The sequence below is a fragment of the Suillus fuscotomentosus genome (genome assembly GCF_016647785.1).
Source record: "Suillus fuscotomentosus strain FC203 chromosome Unknown F5891scaffold_8, whole genome shotgun sequence".
Taxonomy (NCBI): domain Eukaryota; kingdom Fungi; phylum Basidiomycota; class Agaricomycetes; order Boletales; family Suillaceae; genus Suillus; species Suillus fuscotomentosus.
This window is the reverse complement of record NW_024539520.1, coordinates 791534-815892: the sequence shown is the minus strand read 5'-3', so window position 1 is coordinate 815892 and position 24359 is coordinate 791534. Positions and strand designations below refer to the sequence as shown.

At 47.5% G+C, this 24359-nt stretch overlaps 5 protein-coding genes across 5 annotated transcripts; 4 read left to right on the top strand and 1 right to left on the bottom strand.

Moving 5' to 3' along the window:
* Positions 1–722: 722 nt before the first annotated feature.
* F5891DRAFT_722773 (quinon protein alcohol dehydrogenase-like superfamily) lies at positions 723–2504 on the top strand. The gene is made up of 7 exons (XM_041372961.1): positions 723–991; positions 1078–1198; positions 1289–1471; positions 1523–1638; positions 1707–1802; positions 1857–2045; positions 2096–2504. The coding sequence occupies exons 2-7, from the start codon at positions 1093–1095 to the stop codon at positions 2375–2377; spliced, it is 972 nt and encodes a 323-aa protein (XP_041230633.1). The 5' UTR covers positions 723–991; positions 1078–1092; the 3' UTR covers positions 2378–2504.
* Positions 2505–10432: 7928 nt separating this feature from the next.
* Positions 10433–10950, top strand: F5891DRAFT_722584 (uncharacterized protein). The gene has a single exon (XM_041372960.1). It carries the CDS (start codon positions 10507–10509, stop codon positions 10804–10806), a length of 300 nt encoding a protein of 99 aa, XP_041230632.1. The 5' UTR covers positions 10433–10506; the 3' UTR covers positions 10807–10950.
* Positions 10951–13010: 2060 nt separating this feature from the next.
* Positions 13011–14736, bottom strand: F5891DRAFT_944596 (uncharacterized protein; the record flags this gene model as incomplete). Its single annotated transcript, XM_041374570.1, has 8 exons — positions 13011–13367; positions 13419–13487; positions 13539–13638; positions 13696–13948; positions 13999–14270; positions 14320–14496; positions 14547–14661; positions 14712–14736. 8 exons carry the CDS (start codon positions 14734–14736, stop codon positions 13011–13013), a joined length of 1368 nt encoding a protein of 455 aa, XP_041230631.1.
* Positions 14737–15729: 993 nt separating this feature from the next.
* F5891DRAFT_1255456 (uncharacterized protein) lies at positions 15730–18349 on the top strand (the record flags this gene model as incomplete). The annotated part of the gene is made up of 7 exons (XM_041369991.1): positions 15730–16000; positions 16051–16325; positions 16377–16703; positions 16765–17074; positions 17122–17862; positions 17920–17962; positions 18010–18349. 7 exons carry the CDS (start codon positions 15730–15732, stop codon positions 18245–18247), a joined length of 2205 nt encoding a protein of 734 aa, XP_041230630.1. The 3' UTR covers positions 18248–18349.
* A 5441-nt stretch (positions 18350–23790) lies between these two features.
* On the top strand, positions 23791–24303 carry F5891DRAFT_1010614 (uncharacterized protein; the record flags this gene model as incomplete). The annotated part of the gene is made up of 2 exons (XM_041360636.1): positions 23791–24092; positions 24180–24303. A coding segment is annotated over one exon (302 nt), but the record flags the coding sequence as incomplete, so codon positions are not given.
* Positions 24304–24359: the final 56 nt, after the last annotated feature.

Sequence of the window (24359 nt, the reverse complement as noted above, 5' to 3'; positions counted from 1 at the left end):
TACGCTTGGTGGTTTTTTTAGACTCCGCGGATCTGCAACACCGGGGCCGAAAGCAGTACCCACATCCGATCGAAATCCAATTCAACACTCTTAAGGACCTCGTCAGAGCGGGTGATGCGAACTGTTTTCTAGTGATGCTGAAAGTTGTTGCAGCGGCAGTCAATGCCGTGCTCCAATCTAAATACTATTTGCACCGTTCATTTCTATCCTTTTCATTGGAGTGGTTCGCGCATTTCCATAGGGCGCATGACAAACCGTGAACGCGGATTTGTATGCCAATGCAGTCCTCACGGTACGTATATGCTACCCTCCCATATGTATGAAATGTACTGGATCAAGCCCTGTTGTCCTTGTCGGTCTTCAATTTGCTGCTTAGCGTAAATTTGGATCATCGCGGCAGATACCGCAGACAGTCGCAGCAGTGGCGCAGCATTTTCCCTGTGCCCACCTAGGAGCTGTGAAGCGAACACGAGGACGTGCCCGCTCAAAACCTTCAGTGCAATTTTGGCCTAAGGCTTATTGTGTCTTGTTATCAACGCATCGTGACTTGCTGAGAAACATATCGTTGTAAGTGATGATTTTGGTCTTTGCCAGATTTGAAAGCTGAAACGGAGCTCCGCCTAGATGTCTTCACCCTTCGTTGAGAGACAGGAGACCTCGAGGATAATATCGATAATGCCTCGCCAGAAATTTGAGGGACATACCCATTCTGTCTACAGTGTCATACATCTACCAGGCGGACAACAGATAATGACCTGTTCATTCGACGGCTCGCTGCGGGTATGGGACTTGAAGAGTGGGAAACAGATAGGAGACGACTGGCGGGATGGAGACAGTGGGGTATGGACCACAGCGATGTCTCCGGACGGGAAGAAAGCGGTCAGCGGGAGTATGGATGGCGGAGTGAGGTTGTGGGACATGGACACAGGCAAAGTCGTCGTGAGATGGATGGGCAATAAGCCAGTGAGTTCTGTCTGCTGGAGTGGAGACGGTCAGCGAGTCTTGAGCGGATCCTCCGACGGGACTGCAATACAATGGGATGTAGAGAGCAGAGAGACTAACCTCGCACCAATCAAGACAGGGCACGAACACATGCGGGCAGTCGTCTACTCGCCAGACATGACCATGTTGGCAACTGGCGGATCCGATGATTCCGAACAGGTTCTGGACAGTCTCAAAATTTGGGATGCTAAGATAGGCAAGCTTGTCGCTACTCTTAAAACACTTGAAAGAGCTGGTTCGGTGTTGTGCCTGGCTTGGACTCCTGATGGAAAAACACTTATATCAGGGTCATACCATTCCTCGATTAGGACATGGAGTACTACAACTTGGAAACAGATCGCAGTGTTGGGTGAGCACAGTACTGATCCTGTCGATTCCATTGCAATATCTCCGAATGGCCGCATCCTCGCAAGTGCATCCTGGGACAAGACAGCACGATTATGGAACCTGGACAACAACCAGCCCATCGGTTCGCCCCTCCAACATCCATCTCACGTGCTTTCTGTGTCATTTTCGGTAGATGGAAAGCTACTAGCCACTGGCTGCGACGATAACAATGCCTACACTTGGGATGTTTCTGGGATACTAAAAGAAGCTGGCCTTAGCGAACTTCTGTTGGACAAGCCGGTCCTTGCTGTACGTGACACTTTTTATGATCAAATCTTATTTGCTGAGATCCTATCGCAATTGAACCTATCTTCTAGGCTGATGCTACACCACGTCCAGTCCGTCAGCCAATCATCGTCCCCCAGCGCCGGGTGCCTCATGGTTTTTTTGACGACTTACCAGATCGGGCGCAGGTACGTCTTTAACATTTAATTCAGTACTGTTTTTCCTGACTTGCATGTTCTCAGCACGCATCGCATCCAAGCACACTTCGGGACCGACTTTTCTCTTTATTCTACACCGATGTCCACGATACGTCTTCGCGACCCCGCCCTTTCCACTGGGTTCGTCTCTCCGGAAGACCAACCGGTGAAGATATCGAGCTTTGCGAGCGTGCCTCAGGAGTAGTCAATGTTCCATATGCCAAGGGCAAACGTGTATGTTGTTTGTCTCCTCAAATATTCAAACCTCATCTCATACAACGCAGAGGAATGCATCAGCAAGAGAAAGACGGATGAAAATACCTCCATTGAAACCTGGGAACTCTGCCGCGAGGGCCTCACTTCCTCCCAATAGCAATACCACACAACACTCTAATGGCGCGTCTCAAGCACAAGCTGCTGTCTCCACTGTCACCGCACCTCTCGTGGTCACTAACACAACTCCAAATACCAATCCTCATGTCATCATCAGACACGCTGGATGCTGGACTCGTTTTTGGCTCTCCATGTGCTGTTCCTCTTCTGAGTATACTGACGGTTATCATTAATCTGCCCTGTTTATTTCTTCGTCTCTAAAAGATGTTCTTTATCATTTCTTACAATTTCTTTGCGCTCCTACTGAGTATACTCATGATCATCAGTAGTGTATTCCTTCCGTTTTCTCGTCAAATACATATGTAGATCAATTGGCTCCGAACATCAAGTAGGCAGCGAATTAGCCTACTAAGTCGACAGAAACACTTACCTACAGGCCCCCAATGCTTCTCGATACGTCTCAAAGGTACGACCTTCTCTCCAACCTCAGTACATGTGAGTAAAGTCAGTTGAACCTTCGACGAAGGCCCAGAAACCGGCAGAGAAACAACAAAATGATCTCAAGTTCTGGATTCTGTCGGAACGCGAAAGCATATGGAAAACGAGGATGCTCACCAGTATCGACTTTTGGAAGCTTACAATCGTACCCAGCACTTGACTGACGAGACGATCTGCTCTACATACATACATTGAGTAAATCTTCTGTAAGCCAGTTGGCGTGAGTCAGGTGAGAAGACAAGAGTGGGATATTGAATGAGGCAAGAGGCATGATGAATCGAGGACGGATTGCTGAGGGACTGAAGTAGTGCGCTGTCGCTCGACTTGGCTCTCGTACGCCCATTCGCCGATGCAATCGTAGGAATTATTGCCATCGCACGGAGAAAAGACAGACCAGTAGTTGGTGCAAGTGTGGATGGGCAGTCAGTGCCAGTACTGAGTAGTCATATCCAGAACATTGATTGAGACATTATCAGAACATCACTTGACTAAATGCAATGCCACGACAAAAATTTTGTATGTCTCCTTGAAATCTACTTTGGAACACAAATAATTTAGATCGATACCATCACAAAAGTGAGACTAAATAAAAGCAAATTCCCCTCCTCTTCGTAGAGCACCAGACAGTTATTAACTTCACCGAGAATTACACACTGCTGCCAGTCGATATATGCACGCGCTCCTGGAAAGCGATTGAGGCCATACCAGTTGCTGCGTCCGAATCGGCCACGAGCTTGGCATGATATTCTCGAACACCAAGGATCAGGCGTGGTCCCAGCACAAAAATCTGCATGACTGTTAAAATCTGAAGAAACCCAGAGTAAAGCACAATGTCCATGGAATAATACTATAGAAACGATAAACCATGGTAGCATACAGAGGTAAGTGAAAGATTGACGTACCATTGAGAGTGTTGGAGAGAAATAAATAATGAGCTCTAAGCAAGAAACAGGAACAAAGCTACCACGTCCAACCCTTCAGTGGAAAAAAGGAACAATAACCACAATGAGCTTACCTCACGAAGTAAACCATATGAGTTCTCATCAACACCGTGAAACAGTCCCCGATAATCCCTCCTGCCGAATGTAGTCGCAGTTCACGGAAGTGTTTTACCGCAATCCAGACTGCGAGACATAGTGCGAGGAACTCCCACACAGTGCCAAGTATCCAAGTAATGGAAGACAGAAGTCGCATATCTTGAACAAAGATAAATGAGCACTGATAGGTGCCGGAGAGATTGAGTTCCTCTGGTATTTTATTGAGCCCCATGCACGTGTATTTTCATCCACGATTAAGCGTACCCCCCGAAGTATCCATCGCTGACAATACAGTTGCCACTCCGCTGAAAACGTTCACAGCCAGGAAGGTAATAATGAGAAATATCAGGATCTTTCTGGATCGTTGATACATGGCATGCAACCGGGTGATCATGATGACTTGTAGCATGTTTCAGTCAAGTCAGCATCACTGAGATCTCACAAGTCCCAAGCTCACCACAAAGCATTGCGAATACCATAACACCCGTCACATTCAATATGACGGACACAATCCAGCCTGACAAATCCAGTCAGTGATCGGCCTCGGATAGCACACACTCCAAAGACTTACATCTGTGGAAGTATAGTGCGGTAGTCATTAACGAACCAAGAAGTTAGTAGTAAAAAACCAAACCCACTGCTACAGGGCACTGCGGTTAATTGAAGGTGAATAGCAGGCATCTGTGCAGAAGACTCACTGTATCTGTCAGCGAGATGGTCGGAACATCGCCTGTATGTCGTTGGTCAGAAGAAGCAAGGACATTGAATATACTAAGGAGACATACACAGGATGGCCAGGCTGATTATGAGAGAAACAATTAGCACAACACCGATTGTTTAGCATCCGAACATACGCAGCATATAAGATTCCAAGGTAGCGCACCTAGCATACTTTCAAGTCAATACAACATGGCAACCACGACAAACAAGCTACATACGCTGAGATATAGCACTGTCATTAGGGACCAACGTTGCCTCTGTAATTAAGTGTATTTTCATGATTGTTCCTCTGACACGAGTCTCTGCTCACCCAAACCAATTCAACCTGTAAAGTCATTCTTAGCGAGATAGCTGCTCCAGTCACAACATTGCCATACCTCTTGTCCAAATGTAACGGCTGAAAATACTTGTAAGATATCAGCAGTCCTTTAATGTCATCATGCTCACCCCAATCATACGTCACTATAACAAAGGCAGCAACTACACAGCCAAGGTTAAATTGAGACACCAGCTTCAGAATACGATTGCTCTCTACGAACCTGTAAAATAGCTGGAAAGACGATATGCATTGATGACTGGCCACCAAGTGGGATTATTTGAGACCATGGTCATATTGGTAGAGGATGAGTGTGGGTGAGAGGCGAATTTGATAGATGTATGACAGTAACATTCGCGCTATATATACGTATACCACTCTCCAGTGCTTGAGTAAACGAAATGAGATCAAGGGGTGAGCATCTGTGCACTCCACGTAGACGTTGCAGTCGCGTGACTGAAAACTCGAACTTCTCGCTCTGTTCCTTAGCCATTGGGCTTTCGTATCGTAAGGATGCCAAAATGGTTAGTGCAGAACCTTCAATTTGCAACGTGGGTGTGAAGGTCAATGACCGTCGTCCGCAACGTTCACTTGATTGTGGAACTGTAGAGATGATGAATCCGTGTATTCCTAAGATTTAGTTACAGGGTCATCTGTGGCGGCTAGAGAGGTTGGGCTATGCATAGAGTGTGAACTCTTGGCAAGTAGTTGAATGAGAGATTCGGAGGTACGGCAATTTGTGAACGTGGGACAACGCGAAGAGACAGAACTAATGTGCCATGTGTGAGTGGTTTACGATAGTGGCAGATAGAAAATTGAGATAGACGAACCGAGATATTTGACCCACTTCTATATGCTAAGCACGGACTCATCGTATCGTACAAAATCGACATCTGTCGCTGAATCTCCACACATGCACCATGTATGAGCCCTCTCCAATGTCTCCACGCATCATCATCTTAACCGAACGATATGGTGATGCTCGCATCTAGAAGAGGATACATTATCGGCACCTGCTTGAGGGGACAGCACTGACAAGGAGGGCACTTTTCAAGTGAATCCATGGATCTCGATGACTGGAGGCATGAGCTTTAGGTTTGTAGACCCGTGTCAGATCGTTGAGTTGTTCGAGTCTTGACAAAACTTAACCTTGAAAACATCCGCCATACACAGTGGCACACACCAAGGGCCAACACATCATGACATTGATCACGTTGTGTTGCTGTACCGTACACTCACGCACTGTCGCTATGTGCCCATCCAATCGCGAGGGAAAGCCCTGATAGACTTTGGGGGAAGAGTAGGTTGAGGTTGCTAGCGTAAGAAGGGGGTGGTTCAAGTTTTGCCAGTTGCATATACTCTTTTGCGCTCGAGCATGCTGGTCTTGAGACGCCGAATGTAAGTCCCTATATGGCAACATTGTGTTCAGTAGTACTAGGTCAACATACGACTTATTTATCAGACGACAATTCATTAACATTCTTGAACGACAGGAATTGTCCATGTATTTCGAACACTCACTCGATAGTAGGAAGACACATATGCAAGCGAACTTTGAGTTAATTATAGGACAATACTACGGCGTCGACCGCGCGCGTTTTGACAGCCATGTTGTGAAGTAAATGTGTCCAAGTTGGTCCGGAAGGATGCGATGTTTTCGGAATCGGAAAAGCTTGGATAAACAGTGTATCCGACGGGATTCGGGAAGATGCGATGGGATGTTGCATGTCACCTCCGTTCACTGCACACCTGGACACTTACTATGTACCCTACTGCCATCAGGCTTCGTGTTGTCGTTGTGGTGACCGGCCCAGTGATTTACCTTAACATTATTAATTGTAGCGTTGATCAGGTACTCAACGTTGCAATGATTGTTTCGATGACGCAACCTAGAGTCTTTCATCAAACCTTGATATATTCTCGGAGCCGTGGCCCAGGGCTACCACGTGCACTGAAACGATATGCATGTCAAAAGGTTTTTATCATTGTATCGCGCCTTGTATCATTCACATCAACAGTCTTTTCCCTCATCCTTAGGCTCCCCTTCTCGCTGCGAAGAGACCAAAGATTGAATCCCATTCAAATCCTTACCATGTCTAAGATATCCCACCTGTCCTTGCCTGAATAGTTGACTCGATTGTATTTGTCCACCAGCTCCGATGACAAAATGAAGCAAGCAGATTACCAGTATGACAGTTCCAGTGCTCGACGAATGTATGTCCGACCGTCAATTAGACTAACTTGAAATCGTTAAAATCACCCTTTGGCAAAGCATCACTCGCCTCTACGATGCCTCCGATATTTCGGAATTGATCTGTCCCTGGTCAGTCCTGCTACTAGACGGCATGAGTCCTTTGACTGTATCGCTTGACTGGCATATAATTTACCTGCTTGTGCCACATACTTCTTCTCCAGCAGCATTCCTCCCGTCTCTCGCATTCTCACAAGACCCTCCGCTGTAGCCTCCAATGTGTCTCACGGCCACTCGCAGTTCTTAACAACATTTGGGAGAACTAATCTTTCTTGTTCGTACCTTCAAAATCTACTCTTGATTCGGATAGCTTAGCGCAATGTTACGATGCTTAACAGAAACCTTGCTTACGCTGTACGATATACCCAGACCTATAGGTTCTCTACCAAGTTTACAATGAATAGTTTATACTTATAAGTATCACAATGAAATATTTGAAAGAAAAGCGAGTTCGCTCCCGTTCTGAAAGAATACGGCGTGCGGCAAAAACAGCAAGCGTTTTCCATGCCACACGCTGATGCTGGTCGACACATGCACCAATTGAAGTCGTGCAAGGACCTGTTTTGGGGTGGACCACGAGCTTTGCGTGATATTTTTGAACATCAAGAAGCAGGCGTGGTTCCAGAACGTGACTATGAAGCTTGAGCAAAACGAAAATAAATCTAACGTTCCGCAACGATTGTGTCCTGTAGTGATGATGAACGATGGTCGCATGCGAAAGTCAGTGTCACATTGACATACCGCTATGGCCGTTCGAAATGTAAAGGGAGGATGAAGCCGGAAATGGCAACAAAACTGAAAGTAAAGACATAAGTTTTCAAAACAGTCTCTGGCATTAAGCCATCTTGTCAATGGTCGCTGCAGCTTACGGAGCGTTTGAAAGCAATCTGGACTGTGAGGCATAGTGCGAGGACCTCCCATAAAGCGGGGAGAATCCAAGTCATCAAAGCCAGAAGTAGATTCCTTGGAAGTCAGAAGCGTATTGAGTGATGCCGAAGAGAATGAACACCTCTATGTTTGCGAACGAGCCTTGCGCATTCTAGTCCACCATTTACCAAAATTAAAGCTTACCTGACGAAACACGACTCATGACCATTGCGGCGATCACTCTGTCAGCGATGTTGACAGCCAGGAAGATAACACTGAGAGATATCTGGATTGATGCAAGGCATGCAACTGAGCGATCATCATGACTTGCACGTTGTGTCAGTCCAGTCAAGGTAATGCAGCTGCGTAGCTCACCACCCAATACTAAAGTCATGGTAACATTCATCCGACTGAGTGCATCGAACACCATACGACCTAAAAAATCAAGCGATGTTGGTTAACAGCCTCGCATGATAACTTTAAACAAACTCACAGCTATGGCGATCACTATATCGAACCAGGAGGCTCGGTAACTCACTCACGCCTGCAGGGGAGTGCAATTGATTGGATATGAATGATAGAGAACGGTGAAGAATACTCACTAATTCTGTTACCAAAATTCTCGGAAGAGATACTACATGTCGTCGATCAGAGGAAACATATGGAGTGTGTGTGAGTAGACATACACTGGGTCTTGATGCTGAGTATGCGAGTCAGCTAATCAACACAGCATCAATTGTTTAGCCATCCAAACGTACATCGCATGCGGTATACCGGCATAGCGGATCTAGAATATTGTCAAGTCAGTACAGCGTCTCAACCACACTTGCAACACGAGATACGTACACTGAGATACAGAACAGTCATGAATGACCAATGTTACCTCTGTCGCGCATTAATCGTATTACCGTTTGTTTTCTGATGCGAGACTCTGTTTACCTCAGACTAGTTCGACCTGTAAATACGCGATTAGCGAGATGATTGCTCCAGTAATGATACCGACCTACCTCTCGCCCAAAAGTCAATGCAAACGCACCATAAGCATACCAGTGACACTTGAATACTATCTTGCTCACCCCAATCATACCTCAACCCCAAAGAGAAGGCTGCTGCAAAAGCGCAGGGCTACTATAGTCTAGATCATCACATAGTCATGAATCGTCCAATGGTTCTCTACGAACCAACAACATAACTGGTCATTTGAGTCGAGCGTAAACGGCCACCGAATGGAATCATTTGATACTAGGATCATGTTGTTAGAAAACGAATGCGAACCTGGTGATGGGTGGTGTTCGTCTGTGCTAAATGTTCCACCATGCAGCGCTTTACTGCCGAAACAAGAATTAGAGGAATGGGATACATCCTTACTTTGAATGCATGAATACCGGTCAGCTCTGTCTCTGTTTTTGCTCACCCGGACTGAGGAGTAAAACAGCTTGTCCAAGGTCACATTCTGTTGGGATGAAAGTGAAAAAAGTCGGAAACGAAAAGTAGGGGAGATCCAAATGAAGTGACTCACTCGGGCTGCTCTCAGAGTACACCTCTCCATACCTAATTCTCCTGCTCCTCGTTATTCTTTGCTGCGGCCATCGAGCTATGATGTCACAAGTACATTTAGCGTAGTGTGGCTCTGATGTAAAACACAACATTGTGCGTAGCACCAAATCAATCTGCATACACATGATGGGTATCTGAGATATGCAAAATTGCAAATGTCACCGCTTTGCATTCAAATTAGGTCACAACTTCTGTGAATCGGGCCTTGTAGTTTCAAATTCAGACGAACGGAAAATGACGTGCTCGTCGATATCTAGCATCGCCATCAATAAGTGAACACGAAGATATAATCATACTGTCATAACGTTGGCACGTCCAGGTCTTCTTTTCTCCTCTATGCAAGGCAGGACTGCCGCGCTCACTTAGTCATGTCAGAAACACACGAGGCCATAAGACTCGGTGCTTCTTCGCACTTCAAATTTCAAACTCGAATAAATAAGCTATTTACATTTTACAAGTATTTTTTCTGAATTGGAAGTCACATGATGCAAGCCACATGGCACTTTTTCCTTGAGTGGTGACATCACTCAAGGAAAAAGTGCCACGTTCTCTCAGTCATGTGACAGCGTCCCCAACTCCCACGTTAGTAGAGGAGGGTCATTGCCACATCGATACGTCTAATTTCTCTGTACCCGACCTTGCAACCTTAACTACAGCATACTCAGAACCAATGGTGGCTATGACTTGGCTCTGCCTCCGTTTTGGTTAACTGATGCGGTCAATGAATATGGAGGATATGACATGGCTCTTCCTCCATATGAGGCTGTCAAAAGTTTAACTGGGCATTGTGTGGTGCGGATTGTTTGTTGCGGCCCATCCCCTACTGTCCTCGCCGGCCTTTTGTAGGTGAGCAAGGTTCAGTACACCATGCGAGGTTGGACAAGCCTTTTGTAGGTTATCCAACTGTCACGCGTGTGGTGAGGCCTCTCAAACTTTTTTTGTTGTCCTTTGCCTCATCACTTCCTTCATGGTTGCGGTGCCGCTAGTTATTTTGACCCTAACAGTAAGGCTGCCTGTCTCCGTGAAGTCCAATGCTAACAGCTCGTTCAGATTTCAATAGGCGCAGGCGGTTGGGTAGCCTATGGCATACTGAGCGTCCTTTGCCTTGTTTATCTTATGTTGTTTCTGATTGTTGTTATCAAGGTCATCGAAACTGTTGTGCACATTCTTGGTCGGGTCGGCTTTGATCACTCCAGATGGCCAGTCGAAAGCGGATTGATCAGTGTGCTTTCTCTTCTCGGATGTTGCGGGCCACAGAGTGTCCTACTTTGCACCTATGATGTACCACCTCGTGGTTCTTACGGTACGCATCATCTTGCATATGTAACATTTACTGCACTCATGTATCTGAACCACACTCTGTTTTGTGTTGCTGGTACGTACGGTTACAGTACTGGATTTGATACATGCCCTTAACGTGAGATAAATTAAGTTGTCGTGAATAAATCGATGTCCACGACTTGAAATACGATGACACGTTGCGGTGCATGTCATTTTGAGAACGAGCAGGTTGGAATCAGGAGTCGGGGACTGGTGCGCAAGCACCGTCACGATACATAGCAAGAAGCGAGAAGAACGACATATTGGGAATGCGGGAAGCGTACCTGTGTGTCAACATTTGCCACGAATATTATAAAGCAGGATCTCGAGCGTATATAACACAAGCATCGAAGTATACACTTTAAAGTTGTAGATAAAAAGTATATCAAAATGAGCGGCACGGTAGCTGTTGGAGCTTGATCGATCGATCATTAGCTTGCACCAGCATACATGCAAGGTGACGAACATGCTGCCACGTTCCCAGACTGGCTAAAAAGAACAGTCGTGACCGTCCACATAGAAGAGAAAGCTGGACAGATGATAAGCCTTCAATTTTGACGATCCAGTGTCGCAAAACAGTACTGACCTGTTGGCATTCCGATGTTTGAGAAACTTTCCTCCTCCCTAGTTTATCCACCATCATCCTGCCCAGTCCCCACCAGCGAGCGCACTAGGTAAATTGAAAATCTAAACGCGTGAAATGTGCATCCATTTTGAGTTTCGCTTCTGAAAGACCATGGATGAATCTGTAGACCATCGTCAATGGCTACTTTCATTCTAGTCTGGGTGATACCGCTGTTGAAACGTTTGTCAGGTTATGTACCATCTGGAATCCTCGAAAACGTACACCCTATCCAAGACCGTGTTGATGCAATACGACACCAGATAATTACTTCTGAGGCGGACGTCAATGGCAATCTTCAAAATAGAACGGGACTGATCAAACCTCCACTGCGAGAAATGCTGCGGCGATCCACACGATGGCAAACATGCGCTGTCTGTTGCCGGGAGTCGAGAAGCACCTTAGGCAGAAGCGAACTCTCGTTCGAGGTTCAAAGCATGTCGGATTGGAGCCAAATCAAAAGCCACTAGAGGGTTGCGTTCGTCTCCCCCATTTGAACGGCACTGAGAGAGGACACGCGCAGCTTGTGATTCCTGGAAAGAAATAAATGAATGTCTTATGATTGACTTGATGGGAGACTCACCAAGCCTCTAGCTATCAGAAATCTCTGGGATGAACCTGAAGGCGCTGAGCTAATTTGAGCATGGCATGAGCTTGAGGCTTGGGTGTCTTGCCGTCCTAATAGGTCAGACACGTAAGGAGAAAATGGAGTTCCCCAAGAACCAGCATGAGGTTTGTAGCGATGCGAATATGGTGCTACGATTAACGTTGAGGATGCCAATACCACGTGCGGAGTTGATGAGTACTTCCCGACCGTCAATAGAATTGTTACAGTAGAGCGAGCAGCTACGTACCTAACTTCATGTCCTGCAGTTTATGCAAGTACTCTTGCCATCCGGGCAAGATCTGCCGATCTAAGGTAGCGCAAGTCAACAGTCCACGATCATGATGAGAAATGTTGTATGACTTACTATTTTATCATGAACGGATCAAATTCATCAAGGGTTGATGATAAGAGCGGTAATACCAGACTGGCATTGAGGTGGACACGTGTAAGGGGACGTTAAAGTCACGATGATTATGTAAACGATGGCCGTCCAGTGACTGCTGGCACGTGTGGTCAACACGCGGTGGTTTCGCCAACTCTAAGACTTCTATCTCGAGCGCAATTTGAATTATTGGGTCACCTGCTTGCAATTTCTTCTCAAGCTCGTACTTCTCGAATCTCGATTGAATGAATTTGAGCCGTACTACTGCTCGCTTGCACTCGTTGAAATTGAAGTATGTATTTCGTCATAGTCATCCACTTCATATGGAAAGCCGGAGCACCGTGCTCATTTTGTGACTGAATTTGCTCACGTGCATTGCCTAATAAGGCAACAAGTTTCTACAGGACACCTGACACGCCTTGGAGCCAGAGTCAAGTATTTGCATGAATAATTCAAGTAATTACGAGGTACACTAACACAATCAAATGTCACCATTCATCCACTATGCCATCATTATCCGACTCGTCACTTGAAAATTGCCAAACTATCAAGGCTGTGTGATCAACACCATTTTCTATAGGACCGTTATCTGATGGAACATTGGGTTCATCAAGCTCGGCTAGAGCATCTAAGTCATGGATGTGAGAATCACCTTTGCTCTCGTCAGTATATTGTTTATTGAAGGAGATTCACGAAGTACCTAGGCCCAATCCTCCACGCACACCACCCATGTAGTACATGCCATCCATTTCCTCATTAAAAGGTAAATCGGCATGGCCACCAATCAATTGCAATGCACTAGCGTGAGCATCTTCGTTTTCCGTCAGTAGTAAGTTGGGATGCGGATTCTCTGCAAGCTGTACAGCAGACAGTATGTTCCTGTACACATCCCAAACTGATAACCGAGTGACTGCAGGGCGTCCCATTGCATCATAGCAATGTTCGATAAAGTCACCAAGCATAGGTGGGACAATATCAAACACTGGATTCGAAGCATTGATGTAGAAATTACGAACGTAGTCGATGCCCTCGTGATCTATAGAAACCTAGTTGGCATAGTAAGCCTTCACACAGCGTCACTAATGTAAATAAAATACCTTGAAATCCAAAGCTCCGAAATCTTCAGGAGAATCATAGATAAGATTCGGGACGCCATGTGGGAGTATCTAGAGAAATCATAAGTGCGCATTGTCACAAGACGGGTATGAATAAATTACCTTGTTGCGGTCACGCCGCTTGGCAGTATTGTTCACTCGATCCCTGTAAGCATTCAGCTCCTGCTGCAACCAGGGTATAAAAACCCAACGAAAGACCATCCTAGACGAATGGCAAGACATTATGAGTACATAAAACTGTAAGACAAGTGCTACGAACATGTGAAGGGTATTCCCTGAATCATACCAGCCTTCAATGACACCTTCGTCCAGCAAGGTCTCAAAACCAGGAGTGAACCTGCGCCGGAGTTGTGACCAAGTGATCTCCGGCATTACGTTTTTCTTTGTACGCATCCAACGATGCTGCAGAGTTCCTTGCAGGGTTGGGTCATAGCGCTGGCGAAGAAGCGTCTGTGCATTGGCAATGCCATAATTTTCGGTGCCTAAATCGGATTGAGTGATTAGTGGCATGTCTGGCAGTTGTGTCAGTGAAGCATTTACAAGAGGTATATCTGAAACTTACGACCAAGTTCTGTGATTGTGTCAAGGTAGTAGCTAAGGATTAACTGCGGATTTCGGTTGGAGTGCCATACTCTAATCCACATGATCCGCCCTGAAAACAGTTCAACTCCAGTGTGGAGACCGAGCCCAAACCTCAGCCACTTGTCATGCTGGTCAACGGCAAAGAGATCATTGACGCCAGCCGCCCAGAAGCGCTTCCGTTTCAGTCGCCTTGCTTTACGTTGCCGTACTAATTCAGGCTCATACGCAGCAAAGTACGACATCATGACGGACCTAGTGTAGTCTATAAGTCTCTGACAACACAATGAATTGGGAGAATTACTTAGCTACGCTCATGTTCTTTTCGTGAAAGAGTAGACCAATCATTTCTCGTGTTCCAGCATGAGGGAACATCTGCCGAAGTTCCATGACAGCTTCGCGGATGGTCTCTATAGTGTGACCCTGCCGACGCGAGCGTTCGAGGCCCATATCCACACGAATTTGGCGAAACTTTGTAAGCCTAAGATAAAAAATGAGTGGTAGAGTTAGCTTATCATAACTATTACGCACCCAATACCATAGCGTTCTGTATCAAAATGTTTCTGTAAGGCCAGAACGATCTCTTTATCATTGAGACGTGTCTTCCAATAGCGCAGGATGTGAGGCGTGAGCTCATCTAAGGGCGCTAGGATTTGTGTCAAGATTAAAGTCAGGGTGTAAAGTAAGTGGACTCACGCGTGGGTTTATACTGGTTAGGCATGGTGGAGATGCAAGACAGTCGCAATTTACAATATTCTGTTATATACTCCGTGATTCTATCAAGTGGCTACGTCAGTGATGCTCAATACGAATCGAAGTGGTTGCGCCAAGCATACCCATTATGACTCTGCGGACTGGCTGGAGAAACGTTCACCAGCATTGCAGATGATACCAGTGGTCCTTCAACCATAAATGAGTTCAGTCTCTCCATCCTACAACATGCATACCCATTTTGAATACACATGACTCCGCGGACTAGAGAAACGTTCACCAGCATTGCACACTGAACCACTATCTCTAGTCACCTCCTTTCATAGCCGCATTTGCACCCCAGTTAAGTCAAAAGCAAGAAGCCGTCTACTCACAGCAATCATGTCTCAACATCTCAAGGCGAGTATCCTCTCTTCTTTTCTTTGTACAATCCCCTTCAGGATGGTTTCGCTGAATGTTTTGCAACAAGGTGATTCTCTCTAAAACCGGCACTCTTCAAGATTGAGGTGAAGTTCATGGTGTTCTCGATGTTCACACTTGGTCTGATCAACCTAATTTCTAATTTGGTGCAGCACGTTCAGACAGTTTATACAACAACCGGCGCTCTTCAAGATGAGGCTTATGGTCTCCTACTTGGTTGGTGCTCTCATTCGGTGCAGCACATTCAGACGGTTTATACAACAACCGGCGCTCTTCAAGATGAGGCTTATGGTCTCCTACTTGGTTGGTGCTCTCATTCACTTCGTTCTTGGCACTCTCACTTTGGCAGGTTCATACAGCATATCAGCATATCAAGACGGAGCATACTGAGACGGAGCATATTGAGATGATGGAAACGGCCTACTGGCCTACTTGGTGGGTGCTCTCACTTTTCTTGGTGCTTTCACTTCGTTCTTGGTGCTCTCACTTTGGTCGCATACAGGACATCCAGATGATCTAGTATGCCTGTTTATTACAGTATATAACTTGTCATGTCCCGCATTGAAATCTCATCCTATTCATCATGGCCTCTTACGAAGTTGTGTCACAGTTCACTGAAGACGCATTCGCCAACGAAGACCGCATCTGTGAACACTCTACATGTGCTGCAAAAATTCATAAGGGAGATCCATGTTTCTACATTGCTACAATAGTCACTGGCCAACGCGGGCGCTTTGTGTGCGCAGCTTGTCACCGACACTATCAAGGCAAAGCAGCAACATCCATAAGGCCCACTGTTCAGTGTCCTGATGCTCAAGTTATCCGGCAAAACATCAATGCCGCATGGAAACCAGGTTCGTCCTTATACTTGCATCCTTTTTACCTTTACTAACGTGATTCTCAGCGTCGGTTGGGGCCATTCAGCAGCCACCGCGTGTAGTTGCCACTAGTGCCTCTTATGGTCGTGCTGGGCCAGATATAGCCGTTCCTTCCAGCTGGGGCAGTACCAACACTGGCCAGCCTGGCTACTCAGCAAACCATGCACAGTATGGCGCTGAACGAGAACGCTGGGCCAAGCAAGCATATGCTGTTCCCCCAGCAGAGACTATTAGCTTAGAAGTCTCGGCTGTACGAGAAGGTGGAAATAGGAGGAAGGGCGCCCATGGCATACCATTTGGAGTACGTACCATAGAATCAGAATGCTACTGTACTGACAGCTTTCAATTTCAGAACATATGCGAGGGCAAGAAAGACGTTGACGCACGCATTGATGCACCAGGACTCATTGCACTCGCTCTGGACACCATCTGGCCAAAGATACAAGCTTTTGCAGGAGGCTTTCCATGGCGCCAAGACCAATTCGTCATTCGGGATGGTGGATGGGTTGATTTATCAACCCATCCACCTCGTCAACCTTATTTTTACTCTCAGTGTATGCATGCAACTCGCAAAGGCTCACGCGCTATGACATTCAAGCCAAAACAATTCTTATTGTACGTTGTTGTACCCATGTCTCAGTGGGAGAACTACGAGACATGGCTTGATAAAGCTGAAGAGGTTCGTACTCATCTGACAATGACAAATAGGTACTTACTGACATGAAATCCTATATCCTTAGGAACGATTTAGCACGCATTCACGGCCCGAGTTACTCTCCACACCTTCTGTGAAAGAGAATGTCCATTTGAGCGCAGCAGCTGATTCATTGACCGTCTCATCATCTGAAGCACCATCATCTGAAGCGCCGTCTGAAGTGTCATCCCAAGTGCCAGTCAAGCGGCGGTTTCTCCGTGAGATCACTAGTATCCCATCCTCACCTCCCCTCAAGAAAGCAGCGCCTGCTAAGGTTGCTTTCCATTCTCCAGATCGAGAACACCTAAGGGAAGTTTTGAAGTCTGGTGGGACTGCAAACATAAACGTCGAACAAAGTAAGCATGACCTCACTCTCAAGTCCTTCTCTAAACGTCACTTGTAGTGCTCACTATCCAGCACGAGACCATTGAATTCTTCCCTGTCCCAACACGCCCACTATCAGTCATTTTAGAGGACCCGGAGCTTCACGCTGCCTTCCGCATGGATACCGAATTGGGCCATAGCGGCCAGCTTACAATTCAGACTTCCACAGATGATATGCTCGGCGCCGGAGGCTTCAAAACAGCCCATCCAGGTTTCTTGACACTGTTCTCAGCCCCCGAAACTCTCCTAGGTTCACGTCCACGCCAAAAGGTTGCAGTCAAGCGACCCTTTTACAAGAATTACCCTCCGGGCAGCAGCAAAAACCCGATGAGATTCTCGATTGGACGTTATACGATAAGCGATGAGCTTCCAAAGCTATTCAAAGAGGCAAATGTGCTTTACTGGGCACGTGCATTGCTAACATTTTCATATGAGTACATTGACCATTGTATTTCGAACTCGTCTGAACCTCCACCCTTCCACATCCCTCGCATGCGCTTTGTTGAGGCTGGTCTCGCATTATCACATGATCAAGTACAACCTGGCCATAAATCGAAGTCGCCGACTCGGATGCCTCGGGCTGGGTACCTTGTTGAAGAGTTGATCCCTGACGACTTCCTCAAATATATCCATAATATGGATTGCAACCCAATGCTTGACCCATATGAGGTTGGCTACGAAATTGCTGCATTTTTAGCTTGCACACAACATATACAATACGCCAAAACTGGCGGTCTCGCTTTCATCTCCGATTATCAAGGTATCCAACATTGTGTGGTATCGTACATGACCTTCTAGGCTGACTGCTGCGCTGCAGGTGGATCCGAGATTTTGTCCGACCCTCAAGTTCTTACTCATCCGTATGTGATTTTTTCTTTCACTTTGCAATGATGTATCACTCATTCAGGGACTGTAGCTTAGTCAGCAATGGCAAGGATGTCTTTGGGGATGGCAATATTGAACGTGCAGTCAGTGCATTCGAGCAGAAGCACAATTGCAATAATTATTGTAAATGGAGCGGCTTTAAGCTAGAACTTTATAAAGCAGCAGAGATAGGGACGGAGATGGAGATAGGAACAGCTGGAATGGAATTGGGGACAGCTGATATGGAGATGGGAACAGAGGCGGATATGGACTCTGCATAGTAGATTGGTTGAATTTCTTGTTCTGTCGTCATAGTCTAAACATGGATTGTTTCTCCGCGATCAATTTTAACACCAAGATGTGACAGCACATGTATTGTACAAATCATACTAATATACAAGCCACCGAAGTTCAAGCGGCCATGGTGGGGTTAGGGTTATTCCGTATAAGGCGATCCGTTCCAGAACGGATCGCCTTATACGGAATAACCCTAACCCCCTCACCATGGCCGCTTGAATGTGCGAATTTCAGTCAACAGTCACTTGTAGATTCACGTTTTGTTTTGACATGCTTATATCGAAGTATTATTTGCACGCAGTGTTTGGGGTCTCTCAACTGCATGTGACCAAAGTCGCTGGCAAAACGAGCACGGTGCTCCGGCTTTCCATAACTTCATCCACAGTCGATGGTCATGCACGTCGTCGTAAAGCGACCGCAGAATGATTTGAATGCGGTCGAAATTCAATTGGTTATTTATAGCTTCAGTCTCACGGCTCGCCCCTGCCTCCAGGCTTCCTCAAGTTGCGCATGCAACAATGAATAACGTGGAACCCTCCTCTTGCTTCAACTCAACCATTATTCATGATGAGCAAAGACAATCATTCATCGAGAGATTCGGCTCGAGAAAACCACACACCTAGTCAAGCAACAGCTCCTGGAAGCTCTGTATGTGGCTTAAGAGGATCACATCGCTCCACTCCAAACACTGACATCGACATATCCTTCGTCTAGCATAGACCCCGTAGTAAAATCGGTCGGTTTCTGAAGAAGCTCAAAGAAGAAGCGAAAATGTTGAGGAGGGTGAGTCTACAAGCATGTGTAGCGAGTATCCTAGAATACGACTAACATTGCAACAAGCGCTCAAAGGATTCCTGCAGCCAGAGTCCTGCTCCCCCGAATGTCAGTCATGATGAACCTGTTTCACCGACCCCGAATATCGAGGTGAGTTCCCATACTTATCCTTTAGTTTCTCTGCTTCCTCTAAATTTCGGTGGTCGCGCAGGCTCAGGCTGGTCCGTCCGGTGTAAAAGTGAAGGATGATGTCCAATCAGTACTTTGGGGTGCACAAGATGCTATGGATCATATGCATTTACTTTCGGGACGTGCGATAACTGCGGCGTCTCCTGGCAAGGAAGCACAAGAGGATCTCCATACCGCAGGCAAGTTCGGGGACACACATCTCAAACCCCTCAAGATATTCGACGCTGTTATTGGAGAGATCGCGGATGTATGGGCCTTCTACTATATTGGAACCGAACTAATGCTATTCCACAGTTACATCCATATGCAAAGATGGCGCTGGGCGTGTTGTCTTGTGCAGCTAAAGTACGTTTTCTTTTCATCCCTTCCTATCTTACATCACTCAGCAATCATTCGTGCAGATTATTCTAGCTCAAACAGACCTCGACGCAGCGGTACTCACACTTCTCGAGAAGTTGTGTCAAGTTTATGACTTTATAACACAAGATCGAATGCTTGGCCAAATCTCGTCGATGCGCATTATCCTCGGACAGATCTCTCAACAGACCTTCGAATGCGCTCAATTTATCCAAAAATATTCTGAGACCAAGAACTTTTGTGAGTCTTAAGAAGCTGTCACACTCTGCACCGTCTCAAGTTTCTATTGATATCACAGGGAAGAGACTCGGAAAGAATGTCATGTCAGAAACAGAAGATACAATCCAACAGTACAGTGACGTGTTGGATACGCTCATGCAAAACTTCCGGGACCAAGTCGCTCACGACGTAGCTATACACATCCACCGTACGGGTAAGTGTTTGAACGTGTTGGTGATTTAACATCTACTCATACCTTTTCAGGAGAAATATTGGATCTCAGTGGTATAACTTATGCAGCTGGCGCAGGCCTGGATACCAGGAAACAATGTCTCCAAGGGACGCGCACAGCAATCCTTTCCCAGATTACAGAACGGGTCAACAGCACTGGGGACAATGTTCCACGCGTGCTGTGGTTATCCGGCCCTGCAGGTACGGAAAGTCGGCCATCGGCCACACCATCGCTAAGTGGTTCAACAACGTGGGAGGGCTCGGTTCATGCTACTCTTTTGACCGTCAGCGAGAAGCAGATCGTCGCCACGAAAAGATCTTTTCCACGATCGCGCGCGACCTGGCTGACCGTGACCCGGAGATGAGGCGGGCATTAGTAGATGCAGTTCAGGACTCAAACTCGCTGAAGAATACAGCAGATATCACCCAGCAGTGGCAAAAGCTTCTGATCGAACCGCTGGAGAAGTCATCTGGGTCCACCGCGGGCCCCATTGTGATCATGATTGATGCGCTGGATGAGAGCGGCGGAGCAGAGACGCGGAGAGACCTCCTCCGCATTCTAGCTGGCAAACATCAGAACCCCGACGTTCCCAAAATCACAAATCTCCCACACAACTTCCGCTTCATCGTCACCTCTCGCCCGCTCGGTGACATCAAAGACGCGTTTCGTGGCGTTGGGCATATTCGACAGGTGTCCATGGATGACATCCCAACAGCAGACGCAAAGCGCGACATCCATGCTTACGTATCCAAGGAGTTGGAGGAGCTAGATTTCCAGCACGGAGAGTTCGCGGTCCTCGCTGAAAAAGCTGACGGACTTTTCGAGTGGGCGCGTCTTGCCTGCGAGTACATCAAAGAGTCCCACGTAGGACTATCTCCACACGATTGCTACAACGCCGTAGTATCATGCGATCCTGCTGAGAGAAGCATGCTGTTGCACAGCATGTACGGCCTCATTTTAACAAATATCATGCCCAAGGATACATCCAGCCATATCCAGCATTCACAGAAATCGCATTCGACAGCGCTAGCGAGATTCCGCTCGGTGATGGGACAAATACTAGCCACAGCAGAACCCCTTCCTTTAACTTCCCTGAACGCCATGAGGCGCTATTTTCCAACTCGAGAGGACGATTTCGACGTGGAGGTTGTTGTAAAAAGCATGGGCTCCCTCCTCAGCGGTACCACCAATACAGATTCCCCAATCCGACCCCTTCACGCATCCTTCCGCGATTTCTTGACAGATGAACCATCCAGCGGGGAGTTTTTTATCGACTTATCGAAGGCTCAACATAACCTTGCATTTGCGTCGCTTCGAGTGATGGAACATGGCCTGCGCTTCAACATCTGTGATTTAAAGTCATCGTATCTACCTAATAGTAAAGATCCTGGATTACAACAACGAGTCGAAAAATGTATCCCCCCACATCTGTCATATTCCTCTCGATTCTGGACGTCGCACGTACGAACCACAGCGTTCGACAAGGAGCTTGCCAAAGAAGCGAAATTGTTCTTCGACCACGAACGGCTGTTTTTATGGCTCGAATTACTTGCTCTGATCGGTGCTCTTAGTGGTGCCGTTTCTGCCCTTTCACTCATTCCTCAGTGGCTAAAGGTGAGTACATTACTACAGAGTGTCAGATAAAGCGCTGATGCTCGACATCAGGGCCATTCCGAATTCAAAGATGTCTCATCGACTACTACAGATGTCCAGAGATTCATTCAAGTCTTCGGCAGCATGATTCTACACAGCACACCGCATCTGTATGTATCAGCACTCCCGTTCTTGCCTGCCAAATCTCCGCTATGGAATATGCTTTCTGCAGGATTCCCAAATATTCTTCGCATAGCATCTGGCCGTGCTATGAACTGGCCGGCTGTTCAGACCGTACTCAGTGGGCACACTGGTTGGGTTTTATCGGTCTCGTTCTCACCGGATGGCACTCGCATTGTCAGTGGTTCGCAGGATAAGACAGTTCGGCTGTGGGATGCTGCGACTGGTCAGCCAGTTGGTGAGCCCTTGCGGGGGCACACTCATTATATTCGCTCGGTCTCATTCTCACCGGATGGCACTCGTATTGTCAGTGGCTCAGATGATAACACAGTTCGGCTGTGGGATGCTGTGACTGGTCAGCCAGTTGGTGAGCCCTTGCGGGGGCACACTGCTCATGTTCGCTCGGTCTCATTCTCACCAGACGGCACTCACATTGTCAGTGGTTCAGAGGATAACACAGTTCGGCTGTGGGATTCTGCAACTGGTCAGCCAGTTGGTGAGCCCTTGCAGGGGCACACCGATTACATTCGCTTGGTCTCATTCTCACCGGATGGCACTCGCATTGTCAGTGGTTCCGATGACAACACAGTTCGGCTGTGGGATGCTGCAACTGGTCAGCCAGTCAGTGAGCCCTTGCGGGGGCACACTCATTATGTTCGCTCGGTCTCGTTCTCGCCGGACGGCACTCGCATCGTCAGTGGCTCAAGTGATAAGACAGTTCGGCTGTGGGATGCTGCAACTGGTCAGCCAGTTGGTGGGCCCTTGCGGGGGCACACTCATTATGTTCGCTCAGTCTCGTTCTCGCCGGATGGCACTCGCATCGTCAGTGGTTCCGAGGATAAGACAGTTCGGCTGTGGGATTCTGCGACCGGTCAGCCAGTTGGTGAGCCCTTGTGGGGGCACACTGATTATGTTTGCTCAATCTCATTCTCGCCGGACGGCACTCGCATTGTCAGTGGTTCAGACGATAGCACAGTTCGACTGTGGGATGCTGCAACTGGTCAGCCAGTCAGTGAGCCCTTGTGGGGGCATACTCATTATGTTTTCTCGGTCTCCTTATCGCCGGACGGCACTCGCATCGTCAGTGGTTCAGAAGATAAGACAGTTCGGCTGTGGGATGCTGCGACCGGTCAGCCAGTTGGTGAGCCCTTGCGGGGGCACACTGATTACGTTCGCTCAGTCTCGTTCTCGCTGGATGGCACTCGCATCGTCAGTGGTTCAGACGATAACACAGTTCGGCTGTGGGATGCTGCTACCGGTCAGCCAGTTGGTGAGCCCTTGCGGGGGCACACTGATTACGTTCGCTCAGTCTCGTTCTCGCCGGATGGCACTCGCATCATCAGTGGTTCAGACGACAACACAGTTCGGCTGTGGGATGCTGCAACTGGTCAGCCAGTCGGTGAGCCCTTGCGGGGGCACACACATTATGTTCGCTCGGTCTCATTCTCGCTGGACGGCACTTGCATCGTCAGTGGCTCAAGTGATAAGACAGTTCGGCTATGGGATGCTGCGACTGGTCAGCCAGTTGGTGGGCCCTTGTGGGGGCACACTCATTGTGTTCGCTCGGTCTCGTTCTCGCCGGACGGCACTCACATCGCCAGTGGTTCAGAGGATAAGACAGTTCGGCTGTGGGATGCTGCGACCGGTCAGCCAGTTGGTGAGCCCCTGCGGGGGCACACTGGTCGAGTTTTCTCGGTCTCATTCTCGTCGGATGGCACTCACATCGTCAGTGGTTCACAGGATAGGACAGTTCGTCTGTGGGATGCTGCGACCGGTCAGCCAGTCGGTGAGCCCTTGCGGGGGCACACTAATTATGTTTCCTCAGTCTTGTTCTCACCGGACCGCACTCGCATCATCAGTGCTTCATCTGACACCACTGTTTGGTTGTGGGATGTCAAGACGATCCAGCACTCACAACAGTGCACCCAGGCAGATCATCCATCATTGTCAAATGAACATCACAATATCGAGGCCACCACTACCATGACATTGAACACTTGGGACAATCACTTCATTTGCTTCTCCCCGAACTCCATCCATGCGCTGCGCAACACCTCAGAGCTAATGGAGGGAGCATCCCATGATGACTGTGGCTCGACCCGCTTTTTACTGGATCGTGACAGTGGGTGGATAGTTGGGCCCAAAGATCGGCTGTTATTCTGGGTGCCACCCGCTTCTCGCCACCCATTTTATAGCCCTCAGACTGCATTGGTGATACCTAGAGGAGGTGCTGAGCTTGATTTGAGCCGCATGGCACATGGACAACATTGGCAGAGGTGTCGAGACGGGTGAGTCTCTTTATAGTCCTTTCCAGTTGTCGCACTTGCTAATATCAATACTTGTAGACCTTAGTATCCACGATGACCGAAGAAGGAGATTTCAGATACAATTTAGACGCGACAGCAATTGTACAGTGTATCATACATTGTATTCTATTCTATACCTAACATCCAGTCCACGAGCGAACCATTTATTGAAGAGCTGACTGCGTGACTCTCATGATTGCTGGCTTGTGAGAGCACGTAACGACGGACAAGGCAATGTAACGAGAA